Source organism: Trichoderma atroviride, chromosome 1 (genome assembly GCF_020647795.1).
Source record: "Trichoderma atroviride chromosome 1, complete sequence".
Classification (NCBI taxonomy): Eukaryota; Fungi; Ascomycota; class Sordariomycetes; order Hypocreales; family Hypocreaceae; genus Trichoderma; species Trichoderma atroviride.
Window position 1 is genome coordinate 3,860,144 of NC_089400.1, and position 27,206 is coordinate 3,887,349.

Genomic DNA, 27,206 nt, shown 5'->3' on the forward strand with positions numbered 1-27,206 from the left:
CCACCTCCATCGCGCACCTCCACGATGGCACCCGCTGCAGCAGAGCCCCAGAAGCCCATTCGTCACGCCTGCGTCCAGCCCCGGCCATGATGCGACTGCATCGAGACTTATCTCTTATCTATTTCTCCTCTCACCACCGCCTTCGCTTATGTACTTGGACTTGCACCTCCGTCAACAACAACGAGGACCAAATCGCCAGACCATCACAGACAAGAATCTCTTCTTCTTTTTCTCTTCTCTTCCATCCTCACTCGCCGAGGCTAATCGCAGAAGAGAAGAGGGGCCAACTCTATCTCGCAGCGCCACCAAGCTCGCCGTTAGCCTGCTAGGCTCCCATGGAAGATTGAACGCGCCCATCCAATCCTCTTCCTCTCCATCTGCCGCCTTCACCTACGATGCCATCGCATCGTCCCTCAGATCCTCGCCAACACCGTCTCCGAGTCCGCTGACGCGACCGACAATGCAATAGAAAAGAAAAAAGCAGCGTCTTCGACCCACCCGCGCGCGAACACTTCCATCGCCCGTTGCTCTAAGCCCGAGACCTAATCATAAGCCTTTAAACCTGCCTCCTCGCTTTGTCGATCGCTTTCTCGGCCAAATCTCACCTTTGGCCACCCTCTTTCTTCTTCCTCTACGACTTTTTCTTTTTATTCCTACTAATCTTCAATCCTTCTTCTTCAATCCTTCTTCCTCCTCCTCATTCTCCTAGTCTGTAAAATACTGCAGTCCACCCACCATGTCATCCTCTCTCGAGGCCAAGATTGTCGTCCTTGGCGCCCAAAACGTGGGCAAGACATCCCTTGTGATGCGGTACTGCAAAGGCTCCTTCAACCCGGCTCAGATCACGTCCACCGTGGGCGCCAGTTTCCTGACCAAGCGCGTGGTCGACAATGACTCCGACACTGTTGTGCGCCTCCAGATCTGGGATACGGGTATGTGCATGCTCTAGACTGATTTGCCTTGTGCCCTTATTTTCCGTGTCTTTGTCCAGTCTCGACAATGACGCCCCTCCATGCTAGTAATCACGTAATTTGCATAACCACCTTCTTTGAAGCTGACGCCTCTTCTGCAGCCGGCCAAGAGCGCTTCCGCTCCATATCGCGCCTGTATTATCGCGGCGCCAACGCCTGCATCCTCTGCTACAGCATCACCGATGCCCAGTCCTTTACCGACATGGGCGAGTGGCTGACCGAGCTGCGCCGCAATCTGCCCGCAGATGTCGTGCTGCACGTCGTCGGCACAAAAGCCGACATTGTTGCCCGCGACCCGTCTCTTCGCCAGGTTCCCTTTGAACGCTGCATCGCTTACGTAGCCGAAAACTTGGCCCCCGGCCTCGGTGGCACGCCACCCCCGACCGCCACGCCTCTCAACGGACAATCCTATCTCTCTTCGGCCGGCATCGAACCCCGGAGCCCAAGCTCCAAGCGGAGCTCCGGCTTCTGGGGCCAGGAGATTGGCTGGGACGCCTGTCACGAGATCAGCGCTGAGAGTGGCGAAGGCGTCGAAGAGGTGTTCCGCGTTGTCGCCAGGAAGCTCGTGGAGCAGAACCGCAAGATGCAGCAGGCACTTTTACAAGCAACGGCCACCCCAAATACACCAGGGTTTGAATCCGGTATGGACGGAGGATACTTTGATACTAGCAATGGCAGGGGGAGTTTTCGCATCGGGCGAGATAGGAGGAGCTGGCTATTCCCCCCTGGATTCTCGCCCGCCGTGACTATTGACAGAGCTGGGTCAACTCAAGAACAGCATGATCAACTGGCTGAGAGCCGGCAAAAACAACGACAGAGCAGCTGTTGCTAGATCTTGTGTTTGCTTTTCTTTTTAAAGGCGTTTCCGTCAACACTTGATTACCCTGTCACAACTACGCTTTGCTATACTGGTTTTACTTTCAAAAGAGGATCTTTTGTGGTGGTTCGGCCTTGCTGATGCTTTTTAACTTTCATTCTCTTCTTATACATCTCGGGCGAGATGGTTTCTTCTTCTTTTGATTGATTCATTCCATCTGGAAACTTTTAGAGGCGGGTTGGCGTTCAGGATACTTTGTACGGATGGGCTGGAAAAAAAAGGACATACGCCGAGGGAAAGCATTTTTTTTGGTCCTGCTGTCTTTTTGCCCTGTACGATGTTTGTTTTATTTGTTTGTTTATTATACAGAGATATTGGAAGAGAGCTCTCACGAGACATGGTTTGCAACTTGCTTAACGGCGCAGGGGAATATACGGATAATGGATATTGGTCTTTTTGCGTTTCTATTCTTAAGAGTCGTTTTGTTTGAGCCGGTTCGTTTTTTAATTCGGACGGTTATATGCTGTGCGTATATTAATCGCTTTTAACTTGTACTTTTTTCCTGTACATAATTCATTGATGTTTAACAAGTATCAGCCTTTCCTATACCCCTAGTGCACTATCTAATAACCGATTTGTATATCTGCCTTGTACATTTCTTCCAGAATGGCCTTTATACAGATCCGCCTAAGCTGAAAATCTACACATTCATTTATGCTGATGATCCTCCTGCCACCACCGTCTTCCCCTGGTTCTTCTTGTCCAAATCATCGTCCGCTACCGGTGGAGCTGGAATATCCACACCCATCACCCTATGCTCCATGCCAACGTAGCCATCACTCACAACAAAAACATCCAGCTTACGAGCTTCTCTAGCCTTGGGCTCCGGTAGCTTGAGCACCGTTCGTGCGGTAGGACGCGAACCCTGCCCCAGTGCCTTCTTCCCTCCTGTACCGTTGCCGCTCGTCGAAAGGCCGGCCCAGCCGACGCGCTTCACGGCAATGACCTCGTCCTTGGCTGAGTCGGCGATGATGACGAACCAGCCTTCTGTTTGGGGCTTGTGGAATTTTGGTGCCCAGATGCGTGCTTCGCGGTCGACGAGGGGGTTGAGACGCTTGATGTTGACTGTGAGGGAGATCGTTGTGATGTCGTCGACGGAGACGGATATGTTGGGGAGCATGGACACGGCGCGCTTGAAGCGAGGCTGGAGATTGGATGGGATGCGGAGCTTCTTGGCAAACGCGTTGACTTGGTCCTGTGAATACGTGCTGATTTTCGCGAGGCTCGTCTCGTCCTTTGTCGACTCGGGTTCTACTCCGGGGAGGATTGACGCCGGCGAGTCGGTGGGCCATCTCGCACACTTGATGCTCTGCATAAGCTTCATCATCTGGAGACAGCTCGACAGGTAGCCCATCTCGGTGATGACGTCGATGGAGGCCTGGATGATACGGATGGCCTGGTCGAGCACACTGGTCTGGTCGCCGACGTAATCCGTCACGGGCAGCTCGATGCGCGACATGAAGGCTTGCAGCAGCAAGAAGGACTTGACGTGAGGATCCCACATGGGCAGGTTGAACGAATTGCCAGGGAAGGGAAGGTTCTGCGAGAGCACATCGTTGACTAGATCTTCGTTGTGGCGGACAGGGAGCTCGTCGTATTCAGTGGCGTGGCACATCCACGATAGAACGTTGAGGAAGCTTGCGTTGGGTTTGATGTTGTGCACGAGATGTCGGATGGTCTTGTGGGAGAGATAGTAATAACTCATAATCTTTCCGAGAGGGGTAGGGTCGACGTCGCCGTTGGGGAAACTCTCAACACATTTGGAGTCTTCGAGCTCTCCAAGGGATTTCTCCACCATTTCAATCATGTATTCATTGGCTTGCATCTGAGCGGCAATAGTGCTGTGCTCCTCTGCAGAAATCTCCAGTCCATAGTAGGACGGGTTCTTGTGAAGTCTTCTGAAGAAGAAGGTCCAGGTCAAGTAATCCAGCGCATCTTGTTTGTTCATGATGGTCTCGGCGGAGATTTCGGCACAGATGTGGTTGTCCAAAACTTTGTGCAGCGAAGATTCTACAGGGAAGCCAGTATGCAAAAAGTGCTTGTAAAAGTCCTTCTTCGCATCTTGCGTGAAGATGCGGGCGACGCCAGAGTTGTCAAACTGAGGTCGTCCAGCTCGTCCCAGCATCTGCAGGACATCTGTGAGGTCCATGTCCTTGTAGCCGCTGGTTTTGGCGTCGTAAAACTGAGTGCCCTTGACGACGACCAGGTGCGCTGGCAAGTTAACACCCCAGGCAAGGGTGCTAGTCGCAACTAATATTTGAATCTTGTTGTTTAGGAAAAGTTCCTCGGCAATCTGTCTGTCAGACTCAACAAGACCAGCGTGATGGAGGCCAATACCAAAGTTGATGGCTTCTTTAAGAGCGTCGTCCTTGACTCGGGATAAGTTGAGCTGCAAATCCTCCTCGTCCATTCGAAGGAAACGTCGCGGGTTATCCTCCATACCACAGTAATTGATCAAATCTTTAGCAGTAAGGCGAGTCTGTCGACGTGATGCAACAAACACAATAACGGGCTTTTCAGGACTGTGGTTCTTGATGGCCAAAAAGGTCGGCCGATTCATAGACTGCATCAATGGGCAGAAACCTCGAATTTCTGGGAACCCATCGATGTATAGCTCTAGAGGAACGGGACGGACCGAATGTCTAAAGTTGAAGAGGCCTTCCTTGACACCAAGCCAGTTGGCCAAGTCAGTAGCGTTGGCACAGGCTGTTGACATACCCAACAATCGGACTTTGTTCTTAAGCGATGATGAGATGTAATTCATTCCTGATATATGAGTTAGCAACCTGCAATCATTGTTGAGAGCCGATGAGAGATGATACTTACGAGAAACGATAATCTCCAAAATTGGTCCACGATCTCCGGCCAGCAGATGGATCTCGTCGATAATCACCAAACTGACCTGTCTAACGTACCCTCTGGTCTGCCATGAACGGGAGATACCGTCCCACTTTTCAGGAGTCGTGATGATGATATCCGCATCCTTGATAGTCCTCGTGTCGGGGGTATTGTCACCTGTCAACTCGACCAATTTGAGTCCCAGGGGTTTGGCGAGCCGGTTCCCCCAATCTACAACTCTCTCACGGACCAGAGCTTTCATGGGAGCAATATACACGACTTTGGACTTTGGTCGCTCCCGGAATGCCCACCACATGGCGAGTTCAGCAGCAACAGTCTTTCCACTTCCCGTGGGGGAACCCAGAAGAACGTTTGCAGAGGTATGATACAGAGTATGGAAGATTTGAGTCTGCATAGGGTTGAAGAAGCTAAATCGCTTGGCATAGAGCTCTTCGAGGCCAGGGTTCTTGAGAGCGGTGATTGGTAGAGGTTGCAGGTTGAGCAAGTCCGTATATACGCTTTCTGTATCCGGACGAATAAGATGCTGGAAAGATACAGGAGTAACAGTCTCTGACCCAAGCCATCTGTCAGAGATTGCTCGGACGTAAATCTGAGTTGGCAGCGGGTCTGAGAGAGGGATCGTGAAATTCAGTTCATGCTCATCATGCAGCTTTCTCCTATTAAGAATAAAGTATTCATGATGGTAAATTTCTGAAGTCTCTGAGTTCTCAACCCAAATGTAGAAAGATTCCGAGGTTCCATGGACATGGTCTTTCCAAAGGAAATCAGGAATAACATAGAGCTTAATACGCAACACATCTCGGTTCAGAGGCGCAATCTCGGCTTCCACATGAACCAATGGGAAATTGTTGAGTATCTTGGCAATGTTCTTTCCGGCGCCCTGGTTGTGTACTAGGCTCCCTAGCTCTGCTGGCTCCATCTCCTTCATTGTGTCAATCGTCAGGTTTTCCTTAGAGTCGAGCTGATTGAGCACGGGCTTGGTAAGCTCGAATTGATGAAGGGGATGTTGGAACGGCCAGATTCTCTTTTCGATCGACTTGGATAAGGTGAGAAGCACCAAGCACTGGTGGCCCCATCTGCGATTGAGAGCGAGCATAAACAAGGCCCTGCAGATACGGCCCGATTGCTGCGCAACATAGTTCATGTCGTTGGAAAGAGCGAAATCATCAGGCTGGATTTTGGAAATATACGACTGCAAGAGAATGTTTGTCTTTGCTTGGGGCGTATCGATGCCTTTATCGACATCGCAAGGAACAATATCCTTGAACTGTGTCAGCTCCTTGGCCTCGTTATCTCTAGACTGGATATTGTCAAACTCTCCACTCATACTGATCATCTTCAAGACGTCAGCTTCGGTGGCTTGAGGGTGCATCATCGTGTTGAATACTTGGATACTCGTATGAAGGATATAGTATTGGCTGGCAATACGACCAATGTCCTTGCTACGGAGTTCCTCAGTATTCTCGTTGAAAATGATCATCTGAGACTGCTGAAGAGTTCGCGCGGCCTGTATCGCCAGCTGACGGCGTCGTTGAACCAGATTCGGATCATCACGTATTTCCGCCCACTCAATGCCATATGTCATTGGGCTCCTCTGCATTCGCACAAACAGATAGGAGTATCCTATCCATTGCACGGCTTCAGGGATGGACGTTACAGTGCCCAGGGCGATTTCAGCATTGAGATTGTCAACTAGTTTAGTCGAAAATTTGGATTCAATGGGCTGCTGTTCTGTGATGGCCGACAAGTAATGAGGAAGCTTGTCATGAGTGGTACAGATCATACCGATACCCGTGTCCTCAAACTGGGGACGACCGGCACGACCAAAGATCTGGAGCACGTCAAGAATGCTGAGATCGATAAATTTACCTTCCTGGGCGCTGTAAACCTGAGTGCCCTTGATGACTACCGCAGCAGCGGGCAAGTTGACACCCCATGCGAGTGTCGCAGTACAGCAAAGAACTTTGAGGACGCCATCGGCAAAGAGTCTCTCCATGAGGTTCCTGTCAGCTCTTGCCATACCGGCGTGGTGAACACCGATACCCTTGGAAAGCAGGTCGCGGATATCCTTGGATTTTGACTGGTTCATATCCCTAGATGCCTGTCCAAAGTGAGGATGTCCTGTTGGGTCGAAAAGATCAACGCAAAACTGCTCAATCGCTTTCTGGTGAAGCATTCTTGCCGTCACCATGGTGTCTCGACGAGAGTGGACAAAGACCATGACTTGGTGATCGCGCTGTAACATCTCTTTGACTTTATCGAATGCAACATTGTCCAAATTCTCTTTGGATTGCTTGGATCCAGCTTTTCCTTTGACACCAATAAAGTGTTGCTCCAGCGGAACAGGACGGAATGAGGCATCAAAGTAGAACAGGCCGGCGTACTTGTTGACTTTCAAAAAGTCCGCAACGTCGACATAGTTGGGCAACGTGGCACTCAAACCAACAATTCGAATGAGCGACTGGGTACTCTCTACCTGTCTCTCTGTTCGAGCGACCAGGGATTCCAGCACGGCTCCACGTTCATCATGAAGCATGTGGACTTCATCAATGATGAGAAGTCTCACCTTTTGCACCAGCTCCGTATCGCCAGTTCCCTTTCTTGTAACAACATCCCACTTTTCAGGAGTAGTAACAATGATTTGCGTTTGTACAATCTCTGCTTTGGTGAGCTGCATATCTCCAGTGTATTCTCGGCATTTGATGCCCAGCCACGCCAGCCGCTTGCCGAGCTTCTCGGTGACTTCGGCTGCCAAGGCTTTCATAGGTGCTACATAGACGATTTTGAAGTCGTCTGTATTGACGGCAAATTCAGTTGCCTCAGGGTTCTCAATAGGATTTGGCTCCACGTGTTGGCCAATGGTATGAAGGATAGTGAGCATAGCCGCATCAGTTTTACCCTAATACAGCAATGAGTATTGATGCGAAGAGTGTGTTATGCGTGTAAAAGACTTACCGCACCAGTTGGAGCACAAATCAGCATATTCTCGCTTGTTTTGTATCCAACCGGGTAGACCAGGCTCTGCATTCGGTTGAGACTCTTGTACCCTTTAAACGTGTTACGGCAAAGCCCGTCCAAATCTGAAATTTTCACGAGCTTCTCTCCCGGGCCCGGCACTCCCTTCTTTCCAGCAGGTACAGAGTATTCTTCGTACTTCTCAAACTGGAGCCGCTCGCTGCCAACCGGCAAGCCGTACTTCTTACCGGAAGAACTCAATGTGTTTCCTGCATTGTACGCTCTATAGACGTGAGGATACTGAGGCTCCTTGGCGAAACTGGGTGCCAGGGCAGCATTCTTGTGCTGGTAATCTCGCGTACGAAGAGCTTCGTCTCTTTCAGCTTTGGTCAGGAGCCGTCGTCCTTTAGTCTCGGGCGCATCATGGAAATCGGCTGCAGACGCAACAACTTCATCTTTGTGACTGAGCAGCTCAATGATGAAATCCAAGTCGTCGAATCCGACCAAGTCAGTCAGATGCTGCTGAAGCTCGTCTTCAGGCTGACCAGAGGACAATACATTGAGTAGCTGGGTTTGAAAAACATCGGGGGCCATGCCATTCTTGTCCGCGATGGAGGCACATTTAATAGCCAGCCACTCGACTCCAAAGCCGCCCGTGGCCGCACCAGGTCCTTCATCAGCAAAGTCGCTGCTGTAGTAGCCATACTCGTCGTCGTCCTCGATAAAGTCCCAGACGTCGTGGCCGCTGGTCGTCGAAGAGTAGCCGCCAAAGTCATCGTCGTCCAGATCGGCATCTGCCTTGGCATCGTGCTGAGGCAGCTTGAGCTTAGCAAGGGCCGCCTGCATGGCCTCGAATTGCTGCCTCCACTCGGACTCTGCGTTGATCAGGTCGGTCGACGCCATGGCTTCGTTAGATCCTATTCTCTTTAATAGTCGTGAAAATAAGCAACGAAAATATCGCGTGAGTGCAGCGAAGAAATAATCAAAGAGCAAGCAGTCTAGCGCTCTCAATTTGTTTCTGGAGCTGCACTTCACCTCAACCTCTTATCAATTTTCACGGTCCCAAGTCCGGATGACGCATCGCCAACCAAAGATCATCACATCAGTCACACACCGCCCGCCCCGCCAACGGGGGGCGCAAAAGTCCCCACTAATCCGCCTGGAGGCACCCACTTCGCAGCGACTCTCAGCGCCTGAATCTTGGCTCTAGAGAGCTGGACTTAGCGGGGTTCTGCTGCGGTAGGGGAAGCGCCTAAAATCCGTGGGGCGGGCGATGGGCCACATCCCTGTGGAATACAGAGAGGCACAGGCATTTTCAACTCCACGCGCCCCAACTTGAAACTCCGACTTGTGAAACACCTTTCCTTGAACATTCGATTTGCAACCCTTTGCCGCCTCTTTGCTGCTCGACAAGGCCTCCTTTCGACTCTCCGACTACGACTTGCGCGATTGCGACGACGAAGTTTCTGCTCTCAACATTTCCAGACTCCAGACGAGGAACAAATCCCAAAATATCGCCAACTTCAACCTCTCGCCCAACATGAAGCTTCACTACATCGGCGTACGTCCATCGATTTGCTCAACCATGCTCCCCGCCGCTCTCCACCGAATACTCTGTTTTCGAGCCGCCTACGGACGTTGAACTAACAGGCCCTCTTTCGAGATAGATTATCCGCAACGACTCCCAGCCCGCTCACGAGATCGTCGCAGAGAAGGAGCTGAGCGCCTACTCGCGCTTCACACGCAGCAAGTTTGTCTCCCTTCGCCCACCGCACGCGAAATCCCTCGACGACGCTTTTTCCAAACAACATCCATTAACGAGATAACTCCTCTCTGTCTTATAGCTATGGCGAGTTCATGTCCCTTTTCGCAAAGACCGTCGCCGAGCGCACTCGACCCGCCCAACGACAAGACGTTGAAGAGCAAGGTACGACGAATACAGAAGCCCCCCTTTTCTCCTTTATCCAGACCCAAGGGAGACGGAAGAGCATCATGATCCTTCCAGGCCAAGAGACTCACTCACGATTTTCCACCACCAGACTACACCTTCCACGCCTACGGCCGCACCGAGGGCATCTGCGGCATCATCATCTCCGACCACCAATACCCCGCCCTGGTCGCCCACCAGCTCCTCAGCAAGGTCGTCGACGAGTTCCTCTCCAAGCACCCGCGCTCCTCATGGGCCCAGGGCGACGTCACCCTGCCCTTCCCCGAGCTGACGGACTACCTCGCCAAGTACCAGGACCCCCAGCAGGCCGACAGCATCATGAAGATCCAAAAGGAGCTAGACGAGACCAAGATTGTGCTGCACAAGACGATTGAGAGCGTGCTGCAGCGAGGAGAGAAGATTGACGATTTGGTGGCCAAGAGTGATGGGCTGAGCGCTCAGAGCAAAATGTTTTACCGTATGACTGCCTCTCCCTTTTGCTTTCTTTTCTTTTCTTACTTGAACTTTGTGTTTTCACTTCTTCCGCTCTTTTTTATCCGTCGGGCTCGTAGCTAATGTATTCAAAACAGAGCAAGCAAAGAAGCAAAACTCTTGCTGCGTGTTGATGTAATTGAGGGGGCGTTTTATTTGGCGTTGCAATGGGGTCGTAATTTTCAGCAACAAATGGGCTGTCTTGTTTTCAAAGATTGGTTATTATGAAAGACACACACTCGCACACACATATATACTAATACGGAACTCATGGGAGGAAAGACGATCAAACCAACGAATTTCTCTCTTGATTTTATTATACACATATTTTCACACACTCAGACAAAACACACATGTTTCAAAAAAAGAGAAAAGGATATCAATGATGTATTTTCATGAAATTCTGCCATAGACTGTCCGATACAATCGTTACAAGCCCATGTTTCGCTTTATAAATTTTTATTTATCCGCCATCAAAGCTAGCCCCCGGGGCCATGCAACTAATGATAATAGATGAAGAAGGGAGTCAAAAGAAAATTCGGGGTTGCCTGGTATGATTGAAAAGTAAAGATGACACATGGAAAGGAAATAGATGAGGACATGTGAGCAGAATAAATACACGCCCGGTGGATCGTAAAAGGAAGAGTAAGAAGAAGAAGAAGAAGGAGGAGAAAAAAAGGTAAAAAAGAATAGACAAGAATAGATCAGTCAGAAACGTAAAAGGTCGTTCCGTCATGCACCCTCGAGCACCACGCGCGAGCTCTTCCGATAGCCGCTCTGCCCCAAATTGCCCTCTTCTTCTGGATGCACCAACTGTGGCGTTGCTGTCCTTGTCTCAACCATTCGCTTGTTCCTTTCTGGCTTGATCAAGGCGGCCGCTTCCGCCACAGCCTCCCCAGGTACCCTCTTTGAGGCGGAACGCATCAAGGGCACCACAATATTACGCTGCTGCCTTGAGACGCTGATTTGACGCGCAATAGATATTTCCACAGCCTCGTATAGGGCTCTTTCGACCTCTTCTTCGTCTGCGTTGGTCCGGATCGACGTTGTGGACTTTTGGTGTTGATGTTTCGAAGGCGCTACTCTTTGGGATGGTGAAGGCTTTTGGGTTGGTGAAACTCTTTGGGACGGTGAAACTCTTTGAGCTGGTGGCGCCCTTTGGGATGACGGCGGTTTGGGCTCTGCTGCGCGACTCAGTGGTTGTGGTTGTGGTGGCGGTCCAGAGGGCTTCTTCAGAATTGATCGAGGCTGTACCGGTGCCGGTATGGAAACCGGTGCAGTCATGGAAGCAGGAGATTCAGATAGCTGTCCGGCGACTTTCGGTATAGAGACCTCTGATGATGTCGACTCTTTACGGTGGAACTTGGAAATAAGTTTCTCACGTCGCTCCGGTGTCATTTGGCTATCTGTCGGTAAAGGCTCGTCTTGAGAAGGAGTAGAAACGGAAGTCGTCCTTTTTCTTAATCCTTTTGTTGTTTTGTACATGGCTGGAGTCGGAAAGTTGACCATTGCAGGGGAGGTATTTGATCGCGCGCGTGAAGAGACTCTTAGGGGAAGAGTGTTTGCGGGCGCTTGATCTTGGGGAAAGAGGGAAAACGAGGGTGAGCTTTTCGGCAAAGGTGAACTTGCTCGTCGTTCTGGCACTACGATCTCTATAGAAATAGAAGCGTCTTGGAAAGTCTTGGCTGCGGGTACTTTGAGCTTGTCCAATTTGACCTGTCGTCGGACTGACAACTGTGGTCGTAGCGGTGACAATACTTGTTGTGACTCTTGGGTCTTGACCGAGTCCTTTGATGGCCTCCTTGACGGCTCTGGGGCTTGTTTAGGCTGAGATTGCTGTGTCTCTTCAGCCTTCCGCGACTCTTGTGGTTTCTCAGCCTGCTCTGGCGTCGCCGATGGCTGGGTATGCCAGGTCTGTTGAGCTTGTAAGAAGTATTGATATTCAGACGGCTGCTTCTTAAGAATAGTTCCAAACATGACGCTGAATCGATCCATCTGAGTTGTTGGGATTTCAACCTCTAGAAGCTTTGAAGGCTGGAATTGAGGCTGTGGCGGAACTGGGGCATCACGTGTCGGTGCCGCGTAGTTTCGTTGATTTGGCAATCCAGAAATGTCTTTGGGCGGAAATTTCGATACGCTGCTCGAGCTGTCTTTGCGCAATACGGGTCCTGTGCCTCTAGTGTCGCCCTCTTTCTCGCTCTTCTTCTTTCCACTTCCAAAGTCATCAGCGTTCTTTGCTCCATTCGCAAGATCCACCATGCTTTTCCCAGAATCTGAACCCAGCGATTGCGATGTCAAAGTGTCTACCGGCTTGGACCTTTTTGACTTTGTCCTGCTAAAAGGATTCCACCTTTTTGACATTGATCTTGACACGCCATTGGGATTAGAAGCTGGTTCCTGTGCATGCCCCCCCTGACGTTACGGTCGTCAGTGTTCCAGTCTGCCATCGCAAGTCAGTAGACCCGGGAGCATGACTTGGGCTTCCAAGCGCCATCCCTATCCCAGTGGATGTCTCGTCTCCGCCTGTTAATGATGGTGCCATCAAGTGCGAAGTTGGTGTGTTTCTAGGAATCGATGCTGGTGATGGTACTTCGGCTCGAATCGGGATATGATATTGCTTGTAGTTTCTCGGTTCCTTTGGCTTCGTACTTGCGGATCGATGGCTGGAGAAGGACGCTTTCGATTGTACACTGATCTGATCGGTAGACCTGCTAAATTCCAACTGATCACCCTGTCTAAGCCGTCCGGCGGCAGAATTGGCATCCAGGCCTGAAGAATGATACGGGTTGTTGTTTTGGTTTGGGAGACTGGCAGTGCTCTCTGCCGCAACAGAACTGAGAGACTGCGGCCCGTGAGCGTACTTGTAATCTCTGTGATCTGCCCATTTTTGCGGGCCCCCCCTCTGATTCTGCATGAGTCGGCGTGCTACTGTGGGCAACCTCATATTCGGAGCCCTCTTGGCTGTGCATGGTTGCGCCAGCCCCTGTCTGTCCCTTGCTGAACCAGCCCATTGTGTCCAGCGTGCCCCGGGCCTACCTCTGCGGAAACGAGAACTGGCTTGACCTGGGAAGAAGTCGACCAGAAGAAGATCATGCGACGATTTCCCTTGTTTGCTCAGGCCACGGGGAGGATGCCTTTGATAAAAGATGAAATGGCTAGTAGTCGTAATACTGATACAGTATTAGCACCGTCCCAGTAGCGCGGAGGTAGCGGATCGGCATAAAGACTGTGGCGTTTCGAAAGTGGTCTCAACGATTCCCATCTTACCTGTGTAGTGCATCTGCCCACCTTTAAGGGACTTGGGATTCGTGGTGGCGTCCTCCTTTGAGCCCTCTGGGGCACAGAAACGGCGCCATCTTAACCTGAGCGGCTTTGTTTGAAGCCCCCATGTTTGCTGCAATGGGGTCCGCGCAGAGGCCCGTTGACGCCAGAGGCCAGAGCTATGCATAATAATAGTAACGTGTGAGTGCCCCGAAGCGATGCCATCTTGATGCGTGGAAGCGGGCGCCAAGAGACCTCACCGCTCCCCGAAGCGGCAATCCTGGGGCCTTGCCATCGAGGAGCGGTCTTTGAACCGCGATCGTGGCCTGTCGCATTATGCGCGGCACTTCTAGCTGCGCAGAGCTATGTTTGAGGTTGATGAGAGGGGTCGTCGTGGCCGGACGTTTAGGCGGCCTGATCCGCACCAGGATGACTAGCCAGGGTCCAGACGAGGGCACTAGCAAGGTTTGCCGGATTGGGCAAGCCAGAGAGCTGAAGACACGAGGCCTGAATGGTATGCAGGTTGCAGAGTTGAACGATTAACACGGCAGCCTGGTGCTATCGAGGAAATGAGTTTCCATGGGTAGAGGCCAATAGACGGCAGGCTAGGCGCCGCTGTGCAAGTACCTCTATCGATTGTAGTCGGCATCACCGCCTTTGTGAATTTTGCCAGTCAAAACGGTACCGCCCAAGTACTACTGGTAGCTTGTAAATGGTCCAAAGTACATGTAGACTCGACACCCTCATTCCACTTGATTCGAATGGCATGCACCTCACAGGCATGAAGCACGATCAACAGTGTCATCAAACACAGGCTGCCGCTTGCCAAGCTGTGTCAAAAGACCGACACGCTCAAAACAAGCGCGTTCCAGAAAGCCACAGGGAATAGCTCCGGGCAGCCATCCCGCGCTGAGGCCGATCTAAGATCAAACCCTGCGACCCCAACGGACCCCTTATAATTTCACATGGCGGGGTGCGACACTCTAAACCCGACTCCTGAAGACAAAGTCGCAGCAGCCCTGTTGGCTGTTGGTTTGCCGTTCTCAAGACACAGAGCCTTGCCTCTTATTACACGGGCTGCGGTAGCTGCTCTGCGCCGTACGAAACAAACTCGGGCGCGACGTTGCAGATTCTACAGGTACGAGGTTCCAAAGTGGATTGCAGAATCTCGGTTATCGTTAGCCACATCCCAAATGACACTCTATCCAAGCAAGCGGCGTTTTCGCCTGCGCCCAGGCCGGAGAATTTTATTTCCTCAAAGAACGCATGCAGACAATGGGATACTTGTTACTCTGTTGGTTCGGTGTCGCCTTGTTCCTTGCAATTTGCTGCTGGCTTTGTCTGATTGTTTTGCCGTGAGGACGGACGCCCTCCTCGTTTCAGCCCATTCAGTAGACGAGGCTGCATTGCATCTTTTGTCCGTTCTCTGACATGTACTTCATTGCAAACCCCGTGATTATCGCATTCAGTACTTATGGAGAGTCGTATTCTGTACGCTTCGTAAAACTTCCTAGTGCTGCTGCCGAGCACTCTGGTCCGGCGCCTAATGCAAGGCACCGCACGTTAAGGCCGTTGTCCAACGGTATTGGAAGCCTTCTATGGCAGGAGACTAGTATGCGCGGAATGACGTAGCTGAAGCATGTGAAAGGAGCGTTTGTAAGAGGAGAATGCTTTGAAGGTATAGAAAGAGACTCAAAGGATATGATATCCAGCCAGCTGAGTCTCACGCCAAGGCATAAAAGGAAGCTGAAAGTACCACCCATATATATTTCGGTATACTGAGTATACCTTGATTGTCAAACCACTTTTACACTGGCCAATCAATTCATTGCATAGTTGGCTCAATAGACCATGCTAAGAGAAGACCTCGTTTATAACAGCATATACAAAGAGCAATGCCTCGGTTGTTACCTTGTATGGCCAGATATGAGTATAAAGTTGTAACATTTCGGAGACGGCTTCATAATCTGCATCCGGCCTAGCTGACGATCTCTGGGTTATCATTGCATCAGATAAAAGGGCAAGGCAATATTAGGCAAAAATCGTCACAAACGTTAGCCCCTGTCTGTCTGCTTGCAGCTAAGATGCAAAGACAAGCACTGCAATTTCGGGATGACTTCCGACTAGTATCAACATGTTAGGTAGTTACGCCTGTGATTCTACATCGAGTAATACCCGTTGCTGGCATCGGCACGATATCCTAGGGCAGCGGTGAGGTTATCTCATCGATGATCGGTGATAAGTGAGCGATTCGAGGTTCTGCACTCCTCTTGGCACGTGCATCTTGAGGGATCAATTGATGCTCTAAATTTTGCCGAAAAATCAGTCATCAGATGCAAGTAGCATTAGATTGTGCGAACTTTTGTTTTGAAACTGAGCCTGATAAACAGTGCTTAATGGCTCTTCGCTTGCCGCGGAGGAGAGGTGAAGAGGTAAAGATGCGGAAATGGGGCCAGCGATGGCTCTTTATGGATTACATACTGCTGCAGAAAGCGGAATTCGCCAACAAGGCGTAAATTGTCATTTGTTGCTATTCCCACTGATAATTCAAGAAGAAATTGCTCTTATTTCGCTATGGACATTAGTATAGATTGCCGCCATCTTCTTTTTGGGCTAGGAAATTGCACCCGTCGACGCCAATTATCGTCACTCGTCCCACTTGCATCTCACAAGACACATACAAGTATACGGCGGGAAATGGGGCCCCGCTGACGGGAACAGCTTTTTTTTCACGTCATCCAATCTCTGACTAATTTGTCAGTTATTTATGGTGTTGCTGAATTTGTAGCAGATAGATGCTGTGTACAGACGGACAGCGAGTGCACAGACAAGCCATTGGCGGCTCCACGATGAGCGAGTCTGAGGCCACTTTCTCTCTTACACCGACAACTTGAGAATCGATATCCGCCTTAGCCTAGAAACCTGGAAGAAGCTCGGCTAACTTTTCTGCCCGTGTTCCTAAACTTGGCTGATGTCTGGAGCAATAAGAGATGACGTAGACATGGAGGAAATTTTCGACATTGCATATGATCCTAGAGAAGACTCGCTGCCTAGACATTAATGACGAGTCGACCGATTAGATCTTCAACGAGCAGCTTACACTACGACTAGTATTAATGGCCTTTCTCTCTCTACCTTTACTGTACTTGTTGAGATAGGGACCCCCTTAACTGTGACCTGGGTTGAGAGAAAATCTCAGCCTCGAAATGAAGAGAGGCGCTACTGCGATATCAGAACGTAGTCGGTCAAGCTGCCGCGGTGGGCATCCCGGGACGGATCCCTGAGCGTCGGGATCCAGATGAACAGAGCAATCTTGGTGCCTTGATGTTGCCTGGAGATGTATACTGTACGTTTTGACGAGATGGAAGCTGTACCTAGGCAGACAACTTTCATATACCGTCGCCCGGCCAGGCAGAGAGAAATGAGAGAATGACGGCTTCATTTCCATGTTCATTTTGGCACCTGCTAGCGCCGCCACCGAGCACTGCCAATATCAAATCACATGGCGGTACCCACGACAGCGCATCCATTGATGTAGAGACATGCAGTGGACAATAAGCAGGCACCCGAAATCAGCATCAGGCACACCTGCGGCCCCTGGAATCCGGTCATGCCCTTCCAGGTTCTCTCCAGCCCCAGCGCGTGCTCCTATACCGCACCTCCTATCTGCCCACACCACTGGCCGACCGCGCAGAATGGCGGTAGACTCCCTGTAGCGGCCCCGTAGAAGGTCGATAGCACCGCCGGAAGCTCTCGCTGGTGGTGGGGTTTCTGGGCCAAAGGCAAGTCGTCTGTCTCCTCCCTCCCGCGAAAGGCCCGCGGCGGGGAACTTTGGGCGCGGATTGGTCAGTGGCGCTATTACGAGTGTCTTTCTGGCTGGCATTTACGTTGACGGAAACGAGGGGCACAAAAGCTCTAATCCACAGCCGCCCAAATAAACAACCCACTCCGCCATTTTCCTTTTGACTCTTCCCGTCGCGGAAACTTTTGCCTCTCCATCTCTTTCTCTTCTTCATTTCTCTTTTCTTTACCTCAGACTTTTCTCGTCCGTCTCTACACACCCACATACCGCCCATCATGTCCTGGCAAGGTCTGCGCTCCTCCTAGTCCTTCCCCTGATCCCGTCCCCGATAACCCCACCTTGGATTCTTGAGGAGCAAGAAGCAAACTGGAAGAGAGATTTGGGAGTCAAGATGACAGCTGCTGACTTGGCCTTGCGATTATAGCTTTCGTCGACACTAGGTACTGCGAACCTCCTTTTCCCGCGCTTCGATCGATAGTCCGAGCCGTCGAATACTGACTGAGAGACTGCAGCTTGGTCGCCACCGGCCACATCACCAAGGGCGCCATCATCAGCTCCGCCGGTGACAGCGCCTGGGCTTCTTCCCCTGACCTGACCGTACGGTGCTCCTTGCCGATCATGGCTACATCAGCAACCTTGAAGTTATGACGTGGAAACTAATGATGGAAAACGATTATTTACAGATTGCTCCCGCCGAGATGAAGGCCATTGCCAGCATCGTTTCCAAGGACCAGGCTGCCATCGACAAGGCCTACGCCGAGGGTCTTTACATTGCCGGCGTGCGCTACGTCCTGACCAGAGTCGACGACGACATCTACGCCCGAGCTGTAGGTTCCAGAGATGCCGAATATACCTCTCAAACTATGGATGAGCGGACAGCGCGCTAATATTACATCGCTAGGGCCGTGAGGGTGTTGCCATTACTGCCGCCAAGTCCTGCATCGTCGTCGGCCTCCACAGCGAGACCCAGGTCGCTGGAAACGCCACCTCTGTCGTCGCCGCCCTCGCAGACCACCTCAAGAAGACCGGTTACTAAATTTAGACCAGCGATGGGAGTGGGCGCGCGATAAGGAACGGCGTGGGAATCAAAAAGTTTCGAGCACTCGTGCCGGGGGGGAGGACAGCGTTGGATGATATAGGAGGAATGGAGGAGTTTCCATGGGAATCTTTGCAAATTAACTAGCATGTGCTCTGAGAGGATAGAGACATTTCCTCAGCAGAGAAGAAAAAAACAATATTTTCAAGTCTCATTTTCAAACTGTTGCGTTCTCACATGAAACTTTCGCTCGGCTATTTCTGGGTGATGTTTAATTACATGGCTACCTATCTGGTAGATGTGACCCAGTTGCTCTTTTTATAGATATTCCACTCAAGCCTAGGCCGATACATAGTATGGTAACTATTCTACACAATCCAGCAGTTACTTTTACACCATCCGGGTTCCATAAAGGCCGCAGTTCAGTTTCAACGCCAACGCCAAAACACCAATGCCGCAGCTCACGCGAGCCAAGATATTACCAACCCCTTTGGGTTTCTTTTGCCATCGCCCTTTGTCTCTTTCATGGATCCTCCAGTAGTTTCAACAGTTGGCCAAGTAAATGGCACAATGGCGGCAATCGTAGCGCAAACAGGAGCGCAAGTGGACTTAGACGGGCAGCTCAGCGTTGCGGCGCCCCAGACCCATCCGATCTACCAGCATGCCGATATATGGTCCGATTACCGGCAGACCTCGAGCGAATCCAGCAATCGTCCCCAAAAAGTCCCCGAATAATACGGCTATGCCGTAGGCTTCTACTATGAAGCCGATAAAGGTCCATTTTATCAATATCAGCGTGAGGCCCGCAAAAAATGCTGCTGTGCCTTTTGCTTTTTGTTTTCGGGCAAAGAAGAGAAACGTCTTTTGAGGACCGATGATGATTGTCAGGCCGATGAGGAAAAGGATCTAGAAGTCGTCGAGGAATATGCATGTCAGTTTCGATCGTCGTTTGCATTCGCAAAGTAGGTGGAGTAGAGGGGGGGGCTTATACATTTCCCATCGCAAGCCTAGGTGAAAATAAAGTTAGCCAGGCGGAACAATGCCACACGCCCCTTTCTTCGACAGGTGGGAAACTCACATGGCGCGATCAAAAAAAGAGCATCACTCCTCCGACGAGGAAGAGACCACCTGAAACGAAGCGACGCTGTTAGGCCAAGCGCTTTGGAGCGTCGAAGCTCGTGAGCAGGTTGCGTACCTACCGCCTGAGCAGAAGACCACCCCGATCTCTGTAAAACGAGTCAGCATGCTACACCTTGCACTCTTACGGGGACAAGCTCGCGGTGCATACTCTGGTTATCCGACAGCCACATCGACATGTTTGCAGACTAATCAATGTATTCCCCTCCTTGTTGATACAGTTGGACAGGTGTATTCGGTTCTTGGCAGAATCGCGACGATGGTTTCCGTATTGAGAGGCGCAAGGACAAGTGGCGGCACGGCGGGTTCGTTGTAGAAAGCAAAGCTGAAGGTCTAGATCACGAGCGTCTCTCTACGAATTAGGAGTTTGAAGCTTCCCTTGCTTTAGGACACCATGGCGGAACGCGATTGGGGGGCATTTCCGCTCTCAGCTTATCGCGTATTGGGCCTAGCGCAAGGGTCTTTGGACGGTACCTGCGCTGGGCTGCGAGGCGCGACGTCATCACGGGCAGATTGTGAGGAAGGAGGCATCTTGCTGGAAGAGGACAATAGGTAGTTGTTTCGTGAGATGATTTTGTAAATATTTATTCACTCGGATAGGCATCGTGGGAGAAACGATGTGATTCGAGATCAACATCATCATGATCGCCATTACTCTTCTATATGTCTACCTACGCTACCTGACGATGCATTATCAGAGAAGCAACGGTACTGGATATAAAAGTCAGCGAGAGCACCAGCTAGCAATTTGAAGTTTACGGCACTTTATGGATTCGTTTCTTCAAGTGCTAGGACCAACCTCTAGCAAAACTGCTATTGCATTCCCCCACATGTCGCTTTCAAGTGGTGGCACATTCGCCTCACTTCCTTATCTATCGCCAACGTACTCGACAGCAGCCTGACAGACGACGCATGCTGCTGCAACCGTCACGTACCCTGATGGTTAGGCAGGCCTCAGTAACTACGAATCAGTAATGGATCATCGTCAACAAGGCGTCATTGCCATCGACTTGTGATGCCGGGAGGTACGCCCTATCTGCAGGTCGCCGAGTATTCGAGGCGTAGTCAGAAAATCAACGCCCCTTCCCGTCGGTGAGCAATAGTAGAGCCGCTCAAACTGGAGCATGATAAGGAAATGAAATATGTCATTGGTTTGCTGGGCCGTCAACTCTCAGCAGCTGACGCGTATCAACTGCAACTCGCCAGAAACCGGAGATGGCATCAAAGAGATAACTCAATATCCATGTCTGGCTAGAATGGATGAAAAGTCTCGCTCTGGTCAACTGACACATTTGTCTGTCTGAGTTGATGTCTATATAATCCCATAGGGCCCCATTGAAGCCCCGAGGCTCTTTCAAACATATTTACTTTACCAAAGATGATTCAAAGTCCACCTTCACCTTATCATCTCTTATAGATATCATTATAGACTTGGCGGCGCATTATGATGAGTCCTTTTATCATAGTGACTTATGAGGAGACATTACACGATCAACTGAGCATCCGAGTCTGAAACTGGACAGACGTAGGTCGATTCATCTACATTCATCCATCTCTTCTAACCAATGTATAGGTTCATGGTCCTTCTCTCTTAGCGATTCGTTAACGACAATGTGTGCTGTTAACACAGCATGTATCAGGCAGCAAGGCTCAGCTCCGCCGAGCCAAACTCTTTGAGACTCAGCCATGTCTCAGACCTTTTTACTACTCCAACCTTTGGAGCGAGTCTACCATATATACGCTTGCTCGCTCGGCTTGGCACCCTTTGGGTTGCAACGACGACTAGTCTTGTTTGCCATCTTGATGGATGTCATCTCGCTTTCCAAGTGAAATACACCACCACTCTATACGACCAAGATCCAATCTCCGCCATATCGAGCCCATACCTATTTGGATATTCTTGATGGTCACATCTCAAACAAAGATATTGCCAAACTTCGAGGGCGATACTTAAACTCTAAACCCGGACCATCCACTTGTCTTGAACCAGACTGGTTTGGAATAACGTTAAACGGGCCTGTTTCCCTTTTGCCCCTCCCCCCTTTTTAAAGATATTCTGGTGCCATCGCCCACTCAGTCTCCTTACGGATTATGCATAAAGATGAAGACTGAGTACCGGCCTTTATTGTTGATGAATCGGGACTCGATATCACGCAGCTCTGCGGCAGGCACGTCAAAGAAGGCTAGCTGCAGAGGCCATGCGCCATCTGCATACTTCGCAGTCAATGACAATCCAATACTTCGCACGCAGCTGGCATTGAAAACGCTTAAATGATGATCCAGCTAATCAAAGGTGAGGGACTTTTTTCCCTACTTCGATCATGAACTTTACGAACACAATGGGCAATGTACTTTTAGAGAGAGGGGGCTGTATTATGGACTTATTGAACACGCCCCTATCTCCACGGAAGATTCTCAAGCCCATGACAACTGATCCTCTCGTCGCCATACTCTTCTGACTATCATGAACCGTCTCCAACACTGATGGGTGCGCAATGTGCGTGCCCACAGCTTTCTTTTGCATAACAACATGACAACGACGACTCTTCTCAATTCAGCATCAGCTTTACATACGTTCAAAAGGCAGCTAGCATGCTTGACATGGTGGTTGTGGATTGGAATTGAAATCATGTCTCTTCTTAACACTCTCCTCAGTGCAATACATTTTCTTCAGCACTGTTGGACTCGCCATTTGCATACCAGCAGTTTCCTCTCACCCGGCAATATGACAGTGGTGGCCTTGCTCAATGCGACATCAACTTTAGTCTATACACTCAGGAAGGTTTACCAAGTCTAGCGACCTTACTATCAAAACCAGCGACTGTACCATCAAGTCCAAAAGCATCTTGACCATGCCACACAACATCGCCTTGGAATTTCACTCAACACTTTTGCTGGACATGCATTCCAAGTTCATCCAGCAACTTGTCGACGAGGACTACGAGCAGACTCAATGATGAATTCGGGCTACGCACGCTCAGACACATTGGCTTCGAACTACAATGCTCTCTATGCGACGCCAAGGAATAATGGCAACTCAAGATCAGCCGCAAACCAAATAAAGGGTGATCCAGGCTCTCAACAGCCACATAACATGAGTACGCCAAACTATTCCAGTCATCCAAACACCTGGGCATGGCATAATGTAGCTCAGTCGCAGTCATCTAAACTCATGGGCATGGTACAATGGAGCCCAGTCGCAATCATCCAAATTCATGGGCATGGCACAATGTAGCTCAGTCGCAGTCATCCAAACTCATGGGCATGGCACAATAGAGCCCAGTTGCAACCATATCCCACTTTGCATTCCCAGGGGCTGAAGAACAAGCCTTACGCGCCTTACACAGATTAAACTCCCATCTACGGATCCTACGGCTTCCAAGGTCCCTCTTAGCAAACTACACAAGGCATGAGAATGATCAGACTAGGAGATGAATCAGATATCCAAGAGGTCTCCCGAGAGGCCTGGCAAGCAGCCAACAATGTGAACACGGAACGCAGAGCCATGTCGAGGGCCAGGTCCATGGCTCGAAGGAGCCAGCAAACTGCTACCCGGCGACTTGTCTGCACCTCGCATTTGATTCTCTAGAATAAGTGCCATTAATACAGCGAGATATAATGATAAAAGGAACAGGCAGGTTTACAACAGAAGAAGGCAAGCAACCGCAGAACAAAGAGGAGGGGAGACCCATGTACGCTCAGATCCAAGCCATTCAGCTTTGTTAGTTTTGCCATTTACAACTACCGAGCAACGAACGGAACAGACGTCATATCGTAGAAGGGAGAATGCTGGAGGCGACTCATTTTAGCTACATGTACTAGATACACATTTCATGTATCGGCCAATACTTTATCACAGACTATTTATAGACAGACAGTACACAAATAAAAATTCTCATTTCTTCACACAACAATTTCCATCCTTGACTACTTCATTTGCCAGGCTCTTCATCTCGCAACTTGCAGGTTCAGGGTCCAGCTCTCCAAAGTCTTTAGCCAGAGCATCGCATAGTGTGGCCAGGCCAATGTCTTTATCTGATAGGCCCTTGGGCACATGGGTTGTCCAGCGGATGAATGTTGTGCTGTAGACCTAAAAGATGTAAATTCATTGAGATTGCTTTTCATTCTAAACAATTTCAACCTATACTTACGTTTGACCACTCAGGGTGATGATTCCAGATCTTGCACTGCAGCGAAACAGCCGTCATAAAATCCTGCATATTATTTTTGCGTCAGCCATTGCCTTGCATCATGATATAGGTGAACTGTTCTCATGTTATCGATACATACCCACGTCTTTGTAAAGTTTTTAAACTTAAAACTCCGCTCCAAAGCCTCTCCATCAGACGTCAACGTCCACTTTCCGCCGTGCGATACAAGCAGGGGCTCGAGTTTGGCAGGGCTTTGGGAAGACATGAATCTGGGAAATCTAGTGCTAGAGCTGAACAAGAAATTGTTTCTGTAAGATGGAAGCAGAGAGGGTGTTCTTAGGCAAGACATGTCTTTTTTAGCTAAAGAGGGGATGGTGAATGCTGATTTTTTTAATTCTTTGTGCTGGTTCACATGGAAGCTTTGGTGATTTGGCCGATGGCTGGAATTTGGATTAACTATGCGCCGCTCTAGGGTATCATTATCATCTGCTTTCATCCAGCTACCCAAACTCTACCAATGCTCGGAATTGTAAAACAGTATTGTTACATTAACTTTTCTATCAATTGACTCTTCATTTCTCATTTCACTCGTCTCATTGTCATTAAGAAGAAGCTCAGTCTGTCATTGAATCCCCGCATCAAATTGTCCGTCTCGCGGGGTTTCGGCGCCTGTACCCGCCTCCACATCAGCTTCTACCAGCTAACCCTCGTCCGTTCCAAAGTTCTTTTGTCAGGATTGCATTTAGCCAAGATCCTGTTTCGGTAAGCGAGCGTCCCGTATAAGTCGTATCGGCGCAGGTGTAGAGCACATTGGCATGTCATTGGTGATTTTTCTCACTAGGATTTCCCCAGCCACTCGATCAATGTTTCCGTCCCGTCTTGAAAGGAGCAGCTATAAAGAGATGGATTCCAACCCATGAGATTCAGATCCATCCTTTGCCTCTGTCCATCTTCTAGCCCATTGGCACATAACTTGCAATTGCCCCCTTTTCAGCCGTCGATATGCGGGTCCCTATCCAGCGCCTACCCCCGTCGCATATTGCCTCGGAGCGTCTAGTTGAAGAGAGCGAGACAATCACTCTGCTCTTGGCGACGCTGCTGATCCCAGGCCGCGGAGAGCCTATTCACAACGGACTGCTGGCTGTCAAAGGCAGTAAAATCGACTGGGTTGGCGCATATGCCGACATACCGGCCAAGTACAAGGGCATTACGCCGAGGCGCGTCCCAGTCCTGATGCCAGGCCTGTGGGATTGCCACGTCCACTTCATGGGGCTGGATCTCACCAATGCAGAGAGCGCTGCCAGCGCCGCGTATCTCCCCGGCTTCAATGCGTTGGCCGGCGCCATCTCGGTGGAGGACTTGAAGATGACGCTGATGGCGGGCTACACATCGGTGCGAGAGCTCGGCGGCTATGGATGCGATCTGTGGCCGGGCGTGCAGAACGGCCCCTTGATCGGCCCCAACATCTACGGCGCAGTTGCTCCGCTGTCCATCACGGGCGGCCACGGGGATGAGCACTCGACGCCGATTCGGACTGTCCTGGATGCCATGAACTACGGCGGCTCTCCCGTGGCGGTATGCGATGGCGTTGACGACTGTATCAAGACGGTTCGCAAACTGGTACGGCGAGGGGCTCGCTGCATCAAGGTCTGCTCCACGGGAGGCGTCCTCAGCCTCAACGACAACCCACAGGACCGCCAGTTCTCGGACGAAGAGCTCAAGGCCATTGTCGACGAGGCAGCGCGGAGTGGACGAGCCGTGGCAGCCCATGCCATAGGCAAGGCCGGCATCCTGGCGGCGCTCCGAGCCGGCGTCAAGTCGATCGAGCACGGCATGTACATGGACGACGAGGTGGCCGACCTGATACTGGAAAAAGACGCCGTCTTTGTCGGTACGCAGCACATTGTTCGAACCCTGGCGCGAGACTACCGCGAGCTGCCCCCTCCCGTCCAGCGGAAGCTGCTTACCGTCAACGCAAAGGCCAAGGCTTCATACCAGCTGGCCATCAAGAAGGGCCTCAAGATTGCTCTGGGAACCGACATGCTCAGCAGCGCCAGGGCATCTCCCCTCTCACACGGCAACAATGCAAAGGAGATCACGTACGCGGTCGAGCTGGGCATGACGCCTCTCCAGGCCATTGAGTGCGCAACAGCAAATGGTCCAGAGGTGCTCGGAGGCATGGCGCCCCTGAGCGGGCAGCTCAAGGCCGGGTATGACGCCGATATCATTGCCGTTGCGTCGAACCCGCTAGACGACATCCGCGTCCTGACGGATCCCAGCAACGTCACGCACGTCTGGAAGGGTGGGAAGCTGTTCAAGAGCCAGCCGAGAATACCGACCCAAGCGACCGTCTCTTATTAGTCACTCTGCTTTTACACACTACGGTTTACACATGTGCATGAGTCATCTGGCAGCATGAAGATTATGTACATTGCAGGTAGATGAGACACCTGTCGCCATGCAATTGGATGTAGGGATGCAGGTATCAGCTAGGTCTTGCATACACGCTCATACGAGAAGCCATAAGATGGACGACGGGTTATCGAGCAATACAGTAGCTACACGTAAATGCTAAACACCAAAGGCGCTGCCATCTCTACATAGTAAAAACGCCTTACCACGCCGAGTAGATGATAGCCTGGGGTTGGAAGGGCCGCCACGTGTGACTGGCACCAGGGATCCACGTCCAAAAAGCCAGGGAGAGTCGCTCTGTGGAATCTTTTGCCGAGTGATATGCATGGGTATATACTTTAGTACAGTAGGTATTGCGTGTGGTAATACGCTCGTAAAATAGCTGCACCCATGACCGGGGTATTTCAGTCAAAGGATTTTCTGAGGAGATTCAACGGGATTTGCCGAGGGGGGGGGGGGGGGGCTCATTCTCCGTCTCGGTCGAATCATGCTTGAATAGCCTAATGCGACTCTGTAATCAAAAACTTACTCGTGCTAGCCATGTAATCAAAATGGGCAAATTTGGCCAAGTGTATTTCCTACGGAACATTTGCTGAGCTGACCACTGTACAAAGGCATGGTACAGTATGTTTCTCCTTTGTAGAGAAGATTGATTGTTGCAGCCCCCAGTGCTACGGCACTTGCATACGAATATGCAGATATAACCTTATCAAGATGTGTAGTATTGGACGGGCCCTTGCAAGCTGAAAGAGAGAAACACCTTGTTCTCTTGTTCACTTGAGGGGATGGGGAGGCAATGATTCGACCTCGGCTCTTGACAAGGTGCCTCGCCAAAGTCGTTAGTAGGTAGACTATTCGTTGAAGCAACACTGTAGAACTAGTACTGGCCCGAGTAATGGCGGCTGGCTTACTACGTCTACTGTTGCTGCCATCATCCCTGGCAGGCAGTCGATAAGTCTCTGGCGCGCTGTTATACTTAGTCTGGCGTCTGGAGTAGTAATCATGTCACTGACTGCGGTTAGCCGTCCATGTACATACAAAAGACATAACCTTGGTTATATTTCGCCGCACTGGCCGCAGAGTCATGGAAGCCATAGAACCGTACAGTACCGGTATTAGTGATCAAAGGACGCACTCAGCTGTAAACTCTCTTGGCATTAGCGCGGGCTGGGCTGGCTGAACCGGTGAATAGAGTACGTACGTAATCCAGCTACAGCGCGAGAGACCGAGAGCTTGCATTCTGACAACTTGTCTGCTTTATTATTTCTGACCAGCGGGAAAAGTACGTAATCTCTTTGTCAGTATGGCCACCAAGGTTCTGCACCC

The 27,206-nt window shown here is 50.6% G+C and overlaps 9 protein-coding genes across 9 annotated transcripts; 4 read left to right on the forward strand and 5 right to left on the reverse strand.

Moving 5' to 3' along the window:
- Positions 1-45: 45 nt before the first annotated feature.
- On the reverse strand, positions 46-8,710 carry TrAtP1_001379 (uncharacterized protein). Its single transcript, XM_014085176.2, has 3 exons — positions 7,663-8,710; positions 4,675-7,606; positions 46-4,614 (listed from the first exon to the last, which is right to left on the reverse strand). Exons 1-3 carry the CDS (start codon positions 8,563-8,565, stop codon positions 2,501-2,503), a joined length of 5,949 nt encoding a protein of 1,982 aa, XP_013940651.1. The 5' UTR covers positions 8,566-8,710; the 3' UTR covers positions 46-2,500.
- TrAtP1_001378 (uncharacterized protein) lies at positions 737-1,803 on the forward strand (the record flags this gene model as incomplete). The annotated part of the gene is made up of 2 exons (XM_014086098.1): positions 737-932; positions 1,073-1,803. 2 exons carry the CDS (start codon positions 737-739, stop codon positions 1,801-1,803), a joined length of 927 nt encoding a protein of 308 aa, XP_013941573.1.
- A 492-nt stretch (positions 8,711-9,202) lies between the features above and the next one.
- TrAtP1_001380 (uncharacterized protein) lies at positions 9,203-10,220 on the forward strand (the record flags this gene model as incomplete). Its single annotated transcript, XM_014086097.2, has 5 exons — positions 9,203-9,223; positions 9,330-9,412; positions 9,507-9,589; positions 9,702-10,067; positions 10,180-10,220. 5 exons carry the CDS (start codon positions 9,203-9,205, stop codon positions 10,218-10,220), a joined length of 594 nt encoding a protein of 197 aa, XP_013941572.1.
- A 593-nt stretch (positions 10,221-10,813) lies between these two features.
- TrAtP1_001381 (uncharacterized protein) lies at positions 10,814-12,340 on the reverse strand (the record flags this gene model as incomplete). Its single annotated transcript, XM_014086096.2, has 1 exon — positions 10,814-12,340. One exon carries the CDS (start codon positions 12,338-12,340, stop codon positions 10,814-10,816), a length of 1,527 nt encoding a protein of 508 aa, XP_013941571.2.
- Positions 12,341-12,464: 124 nt separating this feature from the next.
- Positions 12,465-12,995, reverse strand: TrAtP1_001382 (uncharacterized protein; the record flags this gene model as incomplete). The annotated part of the gene is made up of 1 exon (XM_066110968.1): positions 12,465-12,995. One exon carries the CDS (start codon positions 12,993-12,995, stop codon positions 12,465-12,467), a length of 531 nt encoding a protein of 176 aa, XP_065967041.1.
- Positions 12,996-17,267: 4,272 nt separating this feature from the next.
- Positions 17,268-18,399, forward strand: TrAtP1_001383 (uncharacterized protein). Its single transcript, XM_014086095.2, has 5 exons — positions 17,268-17,432; positions 17,569-17,584; positions 17,657-17,741; positions 17,828-17,971; positions 18,046-18,399. The coding sequence occupies exons 1-5, from the start codon at positions 17,420-17,422 to the stop codon at positions 18,178-18,180; spliced, it is 393 nt and encodes a 130-aa protein (XP_013941570.1). The 5' UTR covers positions 17,268-17,419; the 3' UTR covers positions 18,181-18,399.
- Positions 18,400-18,789: 390 nt separating this feature from the next.
- On the reverse strand, positions 18,790-19,496 carry TrAtP1_001384 (uncharacterized protein; the record flags this gene model as incomplete). The annotated part of the gene is made up of 3 exons (XM_066110969.1): positions 18,790-19,086; positions 19,380-19,406; positions 19,446-19,496. The coding sequence occupies 3 exons, from the start codon at positions 19,494-19,496 to the stop codon at positions 18,790-18,792; spliced, it is 375 nt and encodes a 124-aa protein (XP_065967042.1).
- Positions 19,497-21,499: 2,003 nt separating this feature from the next.
- Positions 21,500-23,897, reverse strand: TrAtP1_001385 (uncharacterized protein). Its single transcript, XM_014085242.2, has 3 exons — positions 23,608-23,897; positions 23,469-23,531; positions 21,500-23,407 (listed from the first exon to the last, which is right to left on the reverse strand). Exons 1-3 carry the CDS (start codon positions 23,815-23,817, stop codon positions 23,213-23,215), a joined length of 468 nt encoding a protein of 155 aa, XP_013940717.2. The 5' UTR covers positions 23,818-23,897; the 3' UTR covers positions 21,500-23,212.
- A 98-nt stretch (positions 23,898-23,995) lies between these two features.
- On the forward strand, positions 23,996-26,315 carry TrAtP1_001386 (uncharacterized protein). Its single transcript, XM_014086093.2, has one exon. It carries the CDS (start codon positions 24,471-24,473, stop codon positions 25,827-25,829), a length of 1,359 nt encoding a protein of 452 aa, XP_013941568.1. The 5' UTR covers positions 23,996-24,470; the 3' UTR covers positions 25,830-26,315.
- The last annotated feature ends 891 nt before the right edge of the window (positions 26,316-27,206 follow it).

Bases quoted from the DNA above. Each gene is read 5' to 3' on its own strand.
- TrAtP1_001386 (XM_014086093.2), top strand. From the start codon at position 24,471: ATGCGGGTCCCTATCCAGCGCCTACCCCCGTCGCATATTGCCTCGGAG.
- TrAtP1_001385 (XM_014085242.2), bottom strand. From the start codon at position 23,817: ATGTCTTGCCTAAGAACACCCTCTCTGCTTCCATCTTACAGAAACAAT. The intron at 23,532-23,607 runs GTATGTATCGAT...AATAATATGCAG, and splicing joins AAAACTTTACAAAGACGTGG to GATTTTATGACGGCTGTTTC. The intron at 23,408-23,468 runs GTAAGTATAGGT...TACATCTTTTAG, and splicing joins ATCACCCTGAGTGGTCAAAC to GTCTACAGCACAACATTCAT.
- TrAtP1_001379 (XM_014085176.2), bottom strand. From the start codon at position 8,565: ATGGCGTCGACCGACCTGATCAACGCAGAGTCCGAGTGGAGGCAGCAA. The intron at 7,607-7,662 runs GTAAGTCTTTTA...TTGCTGTATTAG, and splicing joins TTTGTGCTCCAACTGGTGCG to GGTAAAACTGATGCGGCTAT. The intron at 4,615-4,674 runs GTAAGTATCATC...CTCATATATCAG, and splicing joins TTTGGAGATTATCGTTTCTC to GAATGAATTACATCTCATCA.
- TrAtP1_001383 (XM_014086095.2), top strand. The intron at 17,742-17,827 runs GTACGGTGCTCC...GATTATTTACAG, and splicing joins CTTCTTCCCCTGACCTGACC to ATTGCTCCCGCCGAGATGAA. The intron at 17,972-18,045 runs GTAGGTTCCAGA...TTACATCGCTAG, and splicing joins ACGACATCTACGCCCGAGCT to GGCCGTGAGGGTGTTGCCAT.